The sequence below is a fragment of the Diachasmimorpha longicaudata genome, chromosome 18, assembly GCF_034640455.1.
Source record: "Diachasmimorpha longicaudata isolate KC_UGA_2023 chromosome 18, iyDiaLong2, whole genome shotgun sequence".
In the NCBI taxonomy this organism is placed as follows: Eukaryota; Metazoa; Arthropoda; class Insecta; order Hymenoptera; family Braconidae; genus Diachasmimorpha; species Diachasmimorpha longicaudata.
This window is the reverse complement of record NC_087242.1, coordinates 1,869,317-1,884,001: the sequence shown is the minus strand read 5'-3', so window position 1 is coordinate 1,884,001 and position 14,685 is coordinate 1,869,317. Positions and strand designations below refer to the sequence as shown.

Genomic DNA, 14,685 nt, shown 5'->3' with positions numbered 1-14,685 from the left:
GTCCCATCCGCGCTGCATCGGCAACGATACATACGATGGTATGAAACGAGGGAAATAGAGACCCCACCCGGCCGGCGGAACCGCCTTTCCAGAATTATCGAGCATACTAGGGACGACAACTCAGGACTTGCGCGCGCATATCCTCGGAAAAGGCCACGAGAGCGAGAAAGAGAGTGAGCGCACGGGGGGATAGAATGATGTGTTTGATGCTAACAGGTGGTTGACGGTGGTTGGTTGAATTCACTGCATGCCAGTGCGGCCGGGGAACCACGTGCACGTGCATGTTGCCGCCTATGACTTATCTCAATCCTCAGTTTGAGTTTCGTTAAACTACCAGACATTGGTGGATAAAAAAACTATTGAGAAATCAGTGAAAAGCTAGTGGTGATATTTTAATCTGAAAATATTTCGTTGATGCGAGTGCATTGTTTTTATCGTGGATGCAGGTATTGACAGATATTGATCAGACAAATAACATGTGAGTTGTCTCGTTCTGTTTTGTGAATTGTTTCTGGAGACTGACGAAAATTAGAAAAAACATCTCGTGCAATTCCGGGAAGATTTTGTTGAAGTTTTGACATTTTAATATACCTCAGAGTGAGTTTACAATATTATATTAATCTTCTTAATGACAGGCTTTCAACTTTCTTGCCTCACGAGAAAAATTGTTGGAAAAAATAGTGATGATTTAGAAAAAGATTACTGATGATGGTTAATGTTAAGGGCAGCTCTATTGATCTTATTGCGACTTCATTAAGTTGAAAATGCTATACTCAACGCATGTTATCATTACCGGAAAGGTCTGCTGCAAGTGTAATGTGCGGATGGGGCGCCCACTAGCACTAACTTCTTTTTAATTACTCGAAAAATTATAATCACTATTTATTCCATATTGAGGAAATTTGAAGAGCCACCCAATTCAAATATTTTCTCATTCTTTAGAAAGATGAGTCAATTGCATGAAAATTGACGGAGCCCATCGTACGTAAAAGACTGACAAGTAAATACAACACCGGACTATTATTCGTTCTATTACGATGGAGTTCTATGACGTGGGAAGCAGCGATCTGCGGGAATTATGGGAATCATATCTGGTCGAGCCGGTGAGTCAGATTTTCTAATAAATCCCGTTCCATATGTTTAGCTCTTTCGACGGAAAAACCGAGTTTGTTTTGTAAATGATTGTTTTATTTTCAAAACATGGCATCGGTTCGTTGGGGTAACGAAAGTCATTGCTGGAAGACCACTTGTATAAGTAATTCGGAGAGTTTTTTTTATTTAACTCGTTTATTTCTCCGGTGAACTGCACCGAGACGAGTGGTATGGCGATGGTTTCGTTGGGATGGTGTCGGGAAATGTAAATATTGTTACTGTGCGGCGTCAAGTGTCCAGGCGGTACCCAATTTCCGGAGGCAGAGCACTCTAATGACGAAATTTAGTATTAACGATCCTGTGAGAGCTATCAACGTACACTTTTTCGTTTGTATGACTCGCTGTTAGGCGACATATCGGAAGGAAAATTATCCTTATCCATATTATGCTAAAAAATATGATAATCTGCAGATTGTAAACGTAATCCTGGCGAAATAGATCGATGACAAATTTCGTAACCCGATGTTTTTCTGGAAGGATTGATATCATAAATGGAAAAGCTTCTTAAAAAACTGAACTGAGAGTCAACCATCAGTCGTTCTTGTTTGATTCCTCCACACCTGTTCATATTACGATGTCGTATTTATTGATTCTCTCTTTTGAAATTCGTTATTTGACTTGTGACTCTTGCTTTCCTGAAATTCTCGGTGTTAGCCCTCTGTAGCTTATCACGCCCGGAAACTATACTCATCATCTACGGAAATACGGGTACGGTATGTTCGCCACCCGGAAACCCAGTCATGGAGGTTATTATAAGTTTTTATGAATTATCTCGAAATTTTCAAGCCTGTAAATGAAAATTAAATACAGTTTTATCGGAAAAATGTCACAGATGATCTGCGCACCATCGAACCATTCGATAAAAATAGTAAAATGCACATGTCATTAATTACTGATTAATACTTTTAGTCGTTCTCATCCCTTGTCTGTTTTGTTATCAAGTAAACCGCTTTTTCGTTTGTTGTCAGTCTTATTTGGAACGAATCTGAAATTGTGATAAGCGAGATGCGGCAGATAGAATCTAGAGAGCGCAATAGATGATGGGCATATTATTAAGATTTAACTTTTTTGGACTTATCCAAGGAGAAAGTGCATTGTTGATGATTAGGGGTGATGTATGGAGAGGGCGGCACTGTTCGGTCCCAAATAGATATTTCAATATTCTACTCAATAAGAGTTTAACTCGTAGAACTCGTATAGAACAGTAACAAGAGTTGATTTGTTAATTGATATTTGGTATCAGTCCTTACAATTTTTAATATCAATATATATGTGCTTGTAACAACACACGTTTGTTACACTCGAGCTAACAATTTAATATCACTCGAGATGTGTAAGGGCTTCTATTTTTGTTTTGTCTTTGGAGGAATCACTTATGAGTAACACAGACACCTTTTTTAAATTGGTATTTATTTTTATAAATGATAAGGATACACGAGCAAGCGAGACGAACAGAGTAATTTTATTTTTGTAATTTAGGTTGCACTTTAGGTTGCTTTTTCTTTGAGATCACGCGGTTACGAAATTGAGGGTTTTAGGCTACCCTTTCGCACGATGTCGCTGATAGAACTAACTTTTTGTCTAAGAGGTTCGAGGGCTGGAGGAGAGAATCCTCTCTTCGTCACAACTCCCAAGGATTCTGATTGGTCAAAAGAAACATAGAACCCCACCCTTCGAGCTGGTTATTGGAATTTGGAATGTAAGGGAAAATTCTTTTGCATGTGTTAGGAATTAGCCGTTGGGGAAAAATGAACCCTTGGAAAAGAAGTAAGTACACGGCTGGCAAAGGATTATGTCATAAACTGGACTCTACGTCTGGAAAGATTGACAAACCCTGTCTTCTAACATTTGAAGAAAAAATGAGAGAAAAGAAGAAGAAAAAGGAAGGGAACCAGAAACGCGTATAATTTATGGCGGACCCTTGAAAAGTAGAAAGTGAATGGAAAAGTTTGAGCCTCCAGCCCTCGACCTCTCGTTATCATATATTCCTAAATTATTATTACTGCTATTTAATCTTATTAAATTCCGACAAGAAATCATTTCGTTGTTGGAGACGAAACAGTGCTGCTCTCGAGGGACTAACTTCTGCTTCCGATAGACATTGGTTCAGTCGGTGTTAGGGCTAGTGCAGATTCCTTCCTTATAGCTCTAACATTGGACGGAGTAGCTACATTCGTCCATACGTTCTGGGAATACTTCTTTCGCACAAATTAGTTTATACGTTTATTCAGTGGTTCGGAGTCCACGTAAAAAATGTAGGTCCACTTGTGTTCTCATATGAGGATACGAGGATAAATAAACACCACAGCCAAACTATTGATAGTATCTATGTGGAGAAACCTAAAACAGCAAAAAGAGCAAACCGACGAATGAGACAAAACAAATGGTGGTATGCAATTGCGAGGTACAGCATAGTCGAAAGCTTCACTTAGTGATCCTTAGGAGACAACTTTTTTTTTTCATATACATTGATTGTATTATATAGCCTCTGAAGCTGGAGCTTGGTTCGATCAGATAGCACTCTGCTCCACGAGTCCGGGGATATTTAAATTAATATACACCATTCATATTATAATATAATTGTTCTAATAAATTGGATTTAATCCATTTATACTTTATTATGATACAGGTAAAGTTCATAGACTCTTTAGCACAACTTTGGGACTGACATTTTCATGGGAAAATCCACTTTAAATTCTTCGCAGAAATATATTCAATTTGCAAAGCTATATTTTTGTCTGAGTGTAACTGGTTATCACGGTACAATGGCCATAGCCCACTGGTAAATCCATTTTTTAATTCTATTTATCCTAAAAATTACTCCAAGTCTCGCGCTAGTTTCATAACTCTTTCCCCATGAAAGAGTACGGGATCAATCATAATCCTGACTTGGTTAATAGGTTGACCTTACATCCCCGTAGTAGATCGTGCTGCCGAGCCCCAAACTCTGGAGTCTACGTGACTCAAACAATGACCTTGTCATGTGATACAGAGTGAGAGAGTAAAATACTCGAATTTTACCCTAAGAAAATAAATTGTCTCCGGAAAACGTTTGACCACTTTTACCGCTTGCAATTAAGATCTCATTAGATGGAAAACTCTATCAGAAAAGCTGTCATAAAATAGGGCTTTATTTTCGGATGGTCAGCGCCTGGGGTTTTACCACCCATTTCTTGTTTACACAAGTTTTTAACATACTTTCTTAACTTTCGCGTCTTCTTAAAATTTATGTCGTAAAAATGTTCAGTTGGTTATGAATAAGGTTTGTTCGGCTTAATTAATACTCACTTTGAATGTTAGCGGCTAAATCTAGTAAGAAAAATCAGAGCCTTGGGGACCCTACGTAGCTACTAGATCTATGCCGAACGCTGCCGGTATTACTAGTGTCGCATAGACCGCTAGTAACTATGTAGGGTCCCTATGACTACCATATTTATCACTAGGCCATACTATCTAGTTTTAATTATCAGCTTCGTTGACGCAGTAGAAATATTACCACAGATTAAAGTGTTATGTCCTATCAATAGGACAGTAGGACAGTGGCGCAATTGAAAATATTTAGCGCCAACCTTTCAAGGTGGATTTGTTAGCCGCTAAACCTCTAATGAGGACTCCATCGAAGTCGATTGCTCTAGGTTGAGGGCAATTGAATTATTGGGTAATTCAATAATAAATTAATAATCACAACTGCTTAGAAGAGCACACTAACACTTTTATTTGGTGAAAACTAAATGTAAATGGGATCCTTATACAAAAGTTATTCTCATAATTGAGCCTTATTAAGCTCTCGAAAACAAAGTGAAGAGACTAACGGAGAGAAGCTGCTAGCAGAAAGTTTGTAATAGAACTAACTTATCTCAACTTAAACTCCTAAGGGTTGGGTTCAGTAACCCCCACCAGTCCCCAAAAGTGGCGCACGCAAGTCCTCCTCTTGGAAAGTTTTAGATTTCTCCCTGTACAAACAAAACAATGAACAATGGATCCCACATGTGTCGAAGATGTAACCCAGAAAACCTTTAAATGAGCAGTGCTCAAATTTCATGACTTGGGACCGTGACCGTTGACTTTTGTCTTCACGTTTTAGCTTTACGAAGAATAGCCTTGATCCAGAGTTTTGAGAGTAATAAATTAGATTAAAACTCAATAACTTGAGATTTATGTTTTTCGTGCAATGGTTTTTCTCACGACAGTCAATTTATTCATCCCCTGTTCATTGTTTGTCCTTATGATGGTTCTTTTGGAATTTTTTCCAAAACTTTCCAAGGCCATTGAAATTTTATCTAGAAATAATAATTCAAATACTCGCGGATTGAAATGCCCGATTAATAGCGTCATCTATTCTATTCACCCTCAGGACATCACAAAAGTGTTATGTCCTCCTAGATGTCACTAGGAAACAGCGCCTTTATTCAAATTAGTAAAAGGCGGCAGGAACGTTTCCCAGCTGAAGCCCGGATGGGCAATCCAACGAAGTCCAATTCAAATGACAATTGACAAATCCTCCATGTCAATGTTAATTGGGATGAGGATTTATTCAATCTGTGATGAAGAAAACACTGAGTGCTTCGAGAGAGGACGTAAACTATTTATTCACTTAATAATATTACAAACTCTGTAACTCTGAACTCTATGATTTTAGCTAGATGTGATCTCTAAAAAGGACTCGTCGAAAACAAAAACTGAACTAACCGACTATTCAAAATTTCCCCGTCGTGGGTCCTATAACTCCCACTCTTTTCAGGTTGCGCACGCATTCTCTTTCTTCCTTATGTTTTGAAATATTAAAAATAAAAAGTGGAGGGGAGGGGCTGGACAACGTCGTGACGCAGTCATCTGTTGCCAGTTACCCCCATCCACGTTCCAGAATTTGAGATGCACGTGTGACCCGCAAAAAATGACGTTCTTGGGTTTAATACAAAGAATACAAAGAGAGATCTGTTGGGATTTGTCATGGACCTTTCTCAAGAAATTTACATGTAAATTTATGGGTTAATGGCGACGCCAGTAGATCAACAGGCGTCCAATATTTCTATTAACTCCCTTTGTACGTTCGTTATTTTCAACCGTTTATATTTAATTCCTCTCGGCTGAGTCACCAATAATCGGGAACTTTTCCCTTTCAATATTTTTATATTGAAACTCGGCGTGGCAAGTCGAAGTGGAGGCTCGCCGGAGGCGAGCCGTGACGAAGACTCGTTGTTTCGTCTTCAACGAAAAGATTTGATTGATTTTAATTTGAATCTACGAGAGTGCTAGGAAGACAGAGGCGAGACAAAAGAATCAGTCAACAAGAACAAGAAATTAAACGAGTCTCAGCTCTCCAAATATGCCCCACAGATGTTTTACAACCCTACCAACCCTTGGGAAAAACCCAGGGGAATTTAAGTTTCATTTTAGAGCCAACCGGACCCAAAGTTCTTGATTTTTTATATAACCTTTAGCACCCTTTAGACAATTCCCCCCGAGACTAAGACCTCATTGAAAGAAAAACTATTCAATTCCCAGGAATTTTACAACTTAATCCATCGCCAGCCGTGTAGCCCAAGGAAAAGTCCTTCTTTTTGCTATAAACATTACAGCCTTGAAAAACAGGGAAAATTCTCGCCAAACACTCAAGTTTTCTCCCACCGGAAAAGGGGTGGATCAAGGTAGAGGGTTGAACCTTTCTCTGCCAATTAAATGCGAACTTTCATGTTGTGAAAGTTCCCTCTCCCGTCTTCCTGACACTCTCACCAAAATTAGAAACCAGAAGAAGTTCAGTTAAAAACGAATAGTGACAGTGCAAACAATATACAATTTTTTACTTCAAGTATCTTAACTTTCGCTTGTATCAAGATTAACCATATCCCATCCTAAAATAAAAATAAAAACTCAAGTGTCAACCATCATCCAAAATCCACAGTGCTCAAGTGCAGAAGAGAAAAACAATCACCTCAACCCCTCGAGTGATATTAATTTGTTAGCTCGAGTGTACCACCCTAGAGTGGCACACTCGTGGTGCAAACCTCACACTCCTCACAATCATATATCGTTCTCATGCCATAATCTACTATTTCTGCTTAAGGAAAAGGTCAGATATAAAAAATGCATGACATCGGCGACCTTCTCAGGTAAAATGGGAAAATTTCGCCTCATAAAAAGTGACCCCGTGGAGGGATGAGTAAACATGGAGTATGACTTGCAAAGAATTAAGTTCCCGAGAGTATTAAGGGAATATTAAAGGAATTGTTTCAAAAATAATTAATAGCAATTATTGGATTATGGGATTAAAATAAATAACACTTCAGTTTGTATTTTATTCACTATCGTTTATTCTCTATGAAAAATTCGCGACTCTACTTCAGTCAAGAGGTACGTTAGTCTGGGGATTCTCAAGAAAGACTAAACTTAAAGATAGTAGAGCCTTATTTTTGAGCCTTTTGGACCAGAACATTTCCACCCCCAAAAAGGTTTTTGTTTCTGATCCCATGGCCACTTTTGGTCGCCAAATGTGACTTAGAAAAGCGGGTAATAAAATTTTTCCTCCTTTTTATATATTTGGGGCCCTACCACAATAAAACTGTAGAACATATTTCCAGAGGAGAAAGAGTGAATTTTGTACTTGAGGAAGTCCCTAGAAATTCAACAGCAACAATATTTCGCTGGTATAATACTTCTGCACAACTGCATTGAATTGATTTAATACTGTGTTCCATTTAACACACTAGGGTTGTAAGCTCTAGAGTTCTGACTTACACAGAGCAGTATTTTCAATTCTGCTACACGCCGAAGTGTTCCTTATGTAGCTATTTTTAATAAGGGGGTGCATCACACTCACATCACATTATAAAACAAATACAATTAAATTGAAGACCTCCGAAGAGGTAACTATTTGGGGAGTTGGGATGATACTGAGGAGTAGTACATATTATGGAGACAACTTGGGAAAAAAAGTGGGAGGGATGAAAAAATGGAAAGCGAAAATGTCCAGAAATGGCATTTATTGGCGAGGTGCAATTAGAGATAGGACGGAGAGAGAGAGGCCCATGTCTCTTGCAGACGATTTCCCAAAACGTCTGTCTGGAGGAATCAAGGAGGGACAGATGTAATAAAAGTAGAGATGAGGGGCAATAATGACATCGGGTAAAATAGGCCCATGGGAGAACGGAATTATAAAATAATTCAGAAATTGAGAAAGTAGGGAGGATTATCTCCATAAGTGCATTAGAAAAAGGTCCAGAGTTCAAGAAGGATGATGGAGAGAATTTGGATTTTATTTTATGTCTAAAATAGTCAAATGGGCCATCACAAAGGCTTACTAATCTGGTTGGGGAGAGAAAAAGCTATTTGAATGAATATTAAGGAAATTCTTACATATAAATTGAATTATTTCATTTCCAAACTAAAAAATAAGACGTCGTCTGATTTGATACGCACCAATAATGAACAATTTATATCATAACAATTGTAATATCTCTAGAAGTAAGATAATGATCTCGTAATACCTCGAGTTATTTTTTAGCGAAGCGATATATTATGAATATAATATATTCATATTATACTATTATGAGTTGTAATATTCGTTTGCAATATTTTTAGGGATAATATAATTATTAAATAATATCTCAACTGATCAGCAAACTAACTATTTCGTGAAATTACAGATGGCGAGCCACGAGATTTTATCGATGACTAAAGAGGATGACTGGACTAATGTACTGAGTTCAAGAGAAAAATCTTTAGGTGTTGTCCTACGAGACAGACTAATGACTGATGCAGCCCTAGGGGGATTCAGGCCGATAAAGTCTGATCACAGCTATAGTCTTCTGACCAACAGTCCTCCTGCCACTCCTGTACAACCAGGAAGCCCTTTCCACATTTCGAATTCTGACGCTACGCTAATTCACAATAATAGCCGACATCATGGAGTCATCCACGAAGGCCACAAAGTCATTACTCTTCGAGCTAGAATGGATGGTAAATTGTTTTATCCGTTATTTCTTCTGTTTAGAACACATCAAACAACGTCGATTGTTGGAAATCAGATAATCCCGTTTTGACTCTTTTATTTTATACGAATTAACTAAAAGACTAAAGGGATACAACACCCTGGACCTGATGTCTCTCATCACCAATGATCCCACTCATGCACCTCTCTATACATTCAGGAAAGCAGAGCATATACATCACCCCCAAACGTCCTAGAATTACTTCTCATAAAAATGTTTTCTGCTCTCAAGTGGAAACACTAGAAAAAAAAGAAATACTATTCGTACAAAGACCTATTCATTCCATCTGAAAATTAATTTTTGACAAACATTCGAAAAGTAAACTCCAATATCGATAGATTCCAATTATTGTTTAGATATGGAGGACGAGTGTTATCCAGCAATTTCACTAGACAAGGCTTCAGGACGCGGCATATCACCGGCTTCAGAAACCTTACCTGTAGATCTATTGGGGCGAACAAGTGAAACGTTAAATAAACGTCATAAAATTGCAAATCCCGTGTGCTTGGAAATCAAGGATGAAGTGATCAGTGCACCAAATAGTCCCTCAGAGTCCTACGTACCGTCTCATTTTAGTGACAAAAAGACTACTATTGCAATAGTATCGCCACACCAATTGCCCCTCAGTAGATGTTCTACGACCCAGACGAGTGATAGTGAGGATGACGATGAAGAATTTTATGAGGTTTGTATTTGTTAAATTTTAGAGTTATGGAATTAAGGGAAGGGAAGTTTTCGAAAAGAATAAAAAGAGGCGACGCCTGGTATGGAAATAACCTCAACAGGTTATAGTTTCTGGATAGTGCGAAACCGCAGGGTCTCTTCGGTCTCTCAAAAATCCAGATCTGCCAGCAAGCTGGTGGACTTTCGCTACAATGCCACCACTTTTTGCAAAGTACCGACATTGCACCCACGGGGAACCTCGTGGAGGTAGTCCCTGGCACATGCCCAGATATGTCGGACACCAAACATTTTGCCCCTCAATGGTCCATCTTCTAAATCCACAAAAGATGCCGTTACAATCAAAAGAACATTTGATGGAATTTAGAACTCAGCGAGGTACCGATCTCCATGGTTTAGTTTCCATTTTTATTTTTGGTCATATTATCGAGTCCCAATGCTCTATATAATAAAACACACACAAAGGATATTTGGGGAGTTTGAGCTTTTGGGTATAGTGCCATTTTGAATGGTTTGGCCACTATGCGCTACCAGGAATACAGACCGCCCACTTGGCATTATCCTTATTTCAAGTACCCTTGTACAACTTCAGCTGGGGTCCGGCTAGTAGAGATTGAACCATCTCGAGGTTTTGGTCCCCTATAAGGCGCACACAAAGTACAATCGTGTTTCAAATGCGTTCGAGCGTGTCGGGAAGTTCCCGGTTCGACTCGGGGTCCACGGGGTCGTCAGCTACCGGACCCCACCGGTGCTAGGGTGGATTTGGCCCCCCTTTACACCCCGTCCGGGGAGAATAAAAACACTGCGGATTAGGATATTAGAAAAGTGATAGCGTCCTCCACGCACCGCATCTGCATTTCTCGAATATGCACACGGCGCTATTGAATTGTCCAATGAAGACTCGTTCTTTCTCGTGAAGTTAAAACCGGAAACTTCTAACTGTATTTGCCAAATTTGTTTCGAATCTCGAGCATTAGCGTCACCAGGTATCCGTTGCCAGTCGTAATTTACTGGGATATGTATCTCTATTTTTGACGTTAACATTCAGTCTTTCTATCAATTTGAATAATTCTCCGGATTTTAATGCAACTGGAATTAATTGTATTGAATCATTATGAATGTGCCATTCATCTTCTTCAAAAACAACACAATTTCATTGATTGACAATGCTCAATACCTGAATTGACGTGGGATACTACTAGTTGCAATAAAGTTCTGTCGAAACCACGAAAAAAACGGACTAAGCACTTATCCCTGGGAAAAGCTTGTCGGCATAAAAATCCACGTTTATTTTGATTGGACAATGTTGTCCGTCACGAACTAGCGAATAACTGCGAATAATGTCATAAATCCTTTTCAAACCTGTACCCCTTGAACAATAGTTTACACAGGTGCAATTCGCAGATTTGGGACATGTATACTACAACTAGAACATTATGAATATTTAGTAAAATTATGTGTAGTGACATGATTTTTGCTGATAACGATGATTTGCGTTTTTTATTGGTCTTATTCAGTGGTTAATCACCTGTGCACTTAGTTCGAGTGGACTCGTGAGATATTCACTCTTGTTCATATGATTGGATTTGAAGTAGGATGATTGTATACAAGATGGATTTCACTGATTCCCTGCACACCAAAAGTGTTCGTTTTGATCTGATGCTGATGTTGATCACGTCGTCTATCATAAAGTCCGCATAAGTTTTTACCGTTCTGGGTATCCCAAATCCACTCGATTAGTACTTGGAAATGTTATGTTGTCAAATCGAACACGTCACAAATTACGACTAATGTCGCGGTGAAAAAGAGTCGAGCAACAAACAATTGAGCGCGTTACAATTTTAATTAGCGACGGTCGAAAATATGATAAAGATCGGAGCAAAGATAACCAGATTTTCACACGTATATGAGATGCTATTGCACGAAGTACCGGAAATGGACTGGCAACGGTCACAGGCCCAGAGACCGCAAATGCCCGAACTCCGGGACATTAGATCTCCTTGGAACCTTCCAGAAGGATCGTTGACCAGTCCAGGACGTGGCGCCTCAGGCGTCAAATTAATTATCACCGATCTCCGGTGATAAGTCAGCTGTGCGCGCTTACCGATAACTCGACTCAGCAGTGCAATAAAGTGGGACCGGGCGAGAATTTCGGTGCACAACCGAACAATGGGATTAACCTAAACCGAAACCCTAATTCATTAATTTCCTTACAAATTATCTAAACCTCTTAAAACTGGAAAATAGCCTGGACTGGAAAATAACTGGATTGCGCCGGAGGTAAGGACTGCACTTGCTCCAGGCAATATTCCAGCAAAAAAGAAAACAGAAACAAGTAATTTCATAATATTCTACTAAATTTGAGCCACGGTATTTCAATCGTATCTTTTTGACTCGCCGCAAGATTTACAATAAGGTAAACCCCATGGAAATCATCGGATGACTTCTCATTGTAATCTCGTGGGCCTTCAAATGACGTAATGATGTTGGTAAAAGGGTCGTACCACAATCGTGGAAAATTTAACCCTTTCAGTGTCGGGCCAAAGAGAGGTGCCTATGCGAGAAAAACCAGCCGAATTTACAGTTTTACAAGGATTCGGGAAAATGTTTATGAAAACCAAACGAGGAACAATATTTACATGATTCAAAAAACCATATATTGTGGATGAAATACAGAACCAAATAATGACACTAGTTTTTTTTGTATTCAATTAAAATTTAAAAAAAAACAAAAGTATAAATGGTCGTGGAGAAACCGACTGATCCTACGTTTCGCTGCGGAAATGCAACGTTATTTCGGGAAGGTCCTCAAACAGTTGTTTATACGAAACGTTGTCGACAAGTGCAGACAAGGGCCCAACGCCACAGCGATAAATGCCGCAGATCGAATATCGCCTGAGTGGCGACCATCGGTCTTTATGTTAGATTTCGGTACCTCCAAGCAATAGGAAAATGTTGTCGTCAAAGAAATAAAACGAAAAACTATTTATTTTAATTCTCTCGTAATGGAATTAGATCAATTATAACGTATTCTAAATTTATTTTGAGATAGAGTTCTCCTGCAATGCAAATAGTAAAGCGCTACAAGGCGCGGGCGAATATACACGGACGTAGAGCCGCGCAATGCTCGCGCCCCATTGGCCGTTCTTTTCACCCCCATATCTCGATAAAGGTGCGTCCGAGCGAAAAGTGGAAAAGGACTTTTTGGTTCAAAATCACCCCCAAAAACATGCTGGTGGTCAACCTACCTCAACATATATGTCACCCTGTACCGGCTCTGGCACTTCTCGCCAGTGCAACAAGAGCCGATATCGGCCTCCGGCACTCAAAGGGTTAAAATTGCGAGTTTAGCCACCTGGGAGTTGAAAAAGACAAAAATTCTCTCTCTCTCTCTTTGCACATTTACAAATTTTTCCAGGAACACCGTGAGAGGTGATAGTTTTTTCGTATTCTCTTGTGTACTCCTAAAGAACATCGTCACATGTCCGTAGCAGATTAATAAATTCGACAAAATTAACGATACGTTTATTCAAAAAATGCAATTATTCACTTGTTCTTTGTTGTAGAGCATGAACTTCGAGTTTGCACCCGACCGTCTTGTGAAGAGTGGTAACTATCGCGTAGAATGTCAAATTCTGCCGCCTACACCGCCAAGCAGCGCCAGTTCAGACAGCGAAGGCACCGGTTCAGCATCCTGTTCCTCGGAACATTCGGAATTTCAGAGATCTTCAGGAGAACACCACCGCAATTTCTCGGAACCGCGGTTATGTGTCAATGCTGGCCACTCTATAAGACAACCTATCCACACGTCCCTGATTTCTTGTCAACCAAAAGATTCAACTGGAAATCTCACACTAACCGATGAAGAAAAGCGAACCCTTGTCGCCGAAGGTTATCCCGTACCTACTAAACTACCTCTCACCAAACAGGAAGAAAAATCGTTAAAGAAGGTCCGAAGGAAAATTAAAAATAAAATATCAGCTCAGGAGTCGAGAAGAAAAAAAAAGGAGTACATGGATGGTCTCGAGAGCAGAGTGACCGTATTAATGAGCAAAAATTCGTCGTATAGGGATCGTCTGACGTCCCTCGAAAAAGCTAATCGCCAATTACTAAAGGAACTCGAACGTCTCCGAACGCTTTTGGAGAGCCGGTCTTCGTAGTTTTCATTATTTTTCCACATTTTCCTTCCCTCGGAAAATTTAAATAAATGATACGTTTCACTCCCTTGGGTTGATGCAATATTTCCCCCCACTGGCAGAATCTATGTTGCATTGGTACGATTGTTATTAATAGAGAAAATATATGTCATACTTATTAATAGATTATTATTATTAAGCAATGGAGTTTCGTCAAGGTTTAATATATTTTCCTCTCCGATATTTTTCATGCATGACGATTCATTAAACATTGCATTGTTCATTAATAAAATTGATTATTTTTTTCATCCTAATTTCAACCAATCAAATGGTGGCATTTCCTGTCACGTGGTACAAGTAAAACGGTTTTACTTCGGATATTTTTCGGATATTTCCCTGTTTGTTGCTGAGCAATGAAAATATTCTATAAACAATTGGTACTCGTTTTAAACCCCAAAACTGTCATTAGGAAAAATCAAGTTCGAAGACTTTACCTCGACATAAGCAGATTTGGAGAAGAATCCTTGGAGATTATTCATCAAAAAATTAAAAATAATGTTCTTAATAATAGAGTGAAGACAAAGGCCACAATTTGAAAACAATTCTCTGCATTTTGTGCAGACAGAAAATACACGCTGGAGAAGCCACAACTACGAGTGAAAAACCATACCATATGACGTGAAATGCCACGATTTTAATTGTTTGAAATTGGAATGATAGAAATAATC

The 14,685-nt window shown here is 39.1% G+C and overlaps 1 protein-coding gene across 3 annotated transcripts; it reads left to right on the top strand.

Annotated features, from left to right (window-relative positions):
• The first annotated feature begins 237 nt into the window (after positions 1-237).
• LOC135171068 (cyclic AMP response element-binding protein A-like) lies at positions 238-14,162 on the top strand. 3 transcript variants are annotated; one of them, XM_064137361.1, is made up of 5 exons: positions 238-478; positions 943-1,103; positions 8,796-9,108; positions 9,497-9,825; positions 13,388-14,162. In XM_064137361.1, exons 2-5 carry the CDS (start codon positions 1,038-1,040, stop codon positions 13,979-13,981), a joined length of 1,302 nt encoding a protein of 433 aa, XP_063993431.1. In that variant the 5' UTR covers positions 238-478; positions 943-1,037; the 3' UTR covers positions 13,982-14,162. The 3 variants fall into 3 exon arrangements, with proteins under 3 accessions (XP_063993431.1, XP_063993430.1, XP_063993432.1); XM_064137360.1 differs by having other exon boundaries at positions 238-597; XM_064137362.1 differs by lacking the exons at positions 238-478; positions 943-1,103 and adding an exon at positions 4,654-4,810.
• The last annotated feature ends 523 nt before the right edge of the window (positions 14,163-14,685 follow it).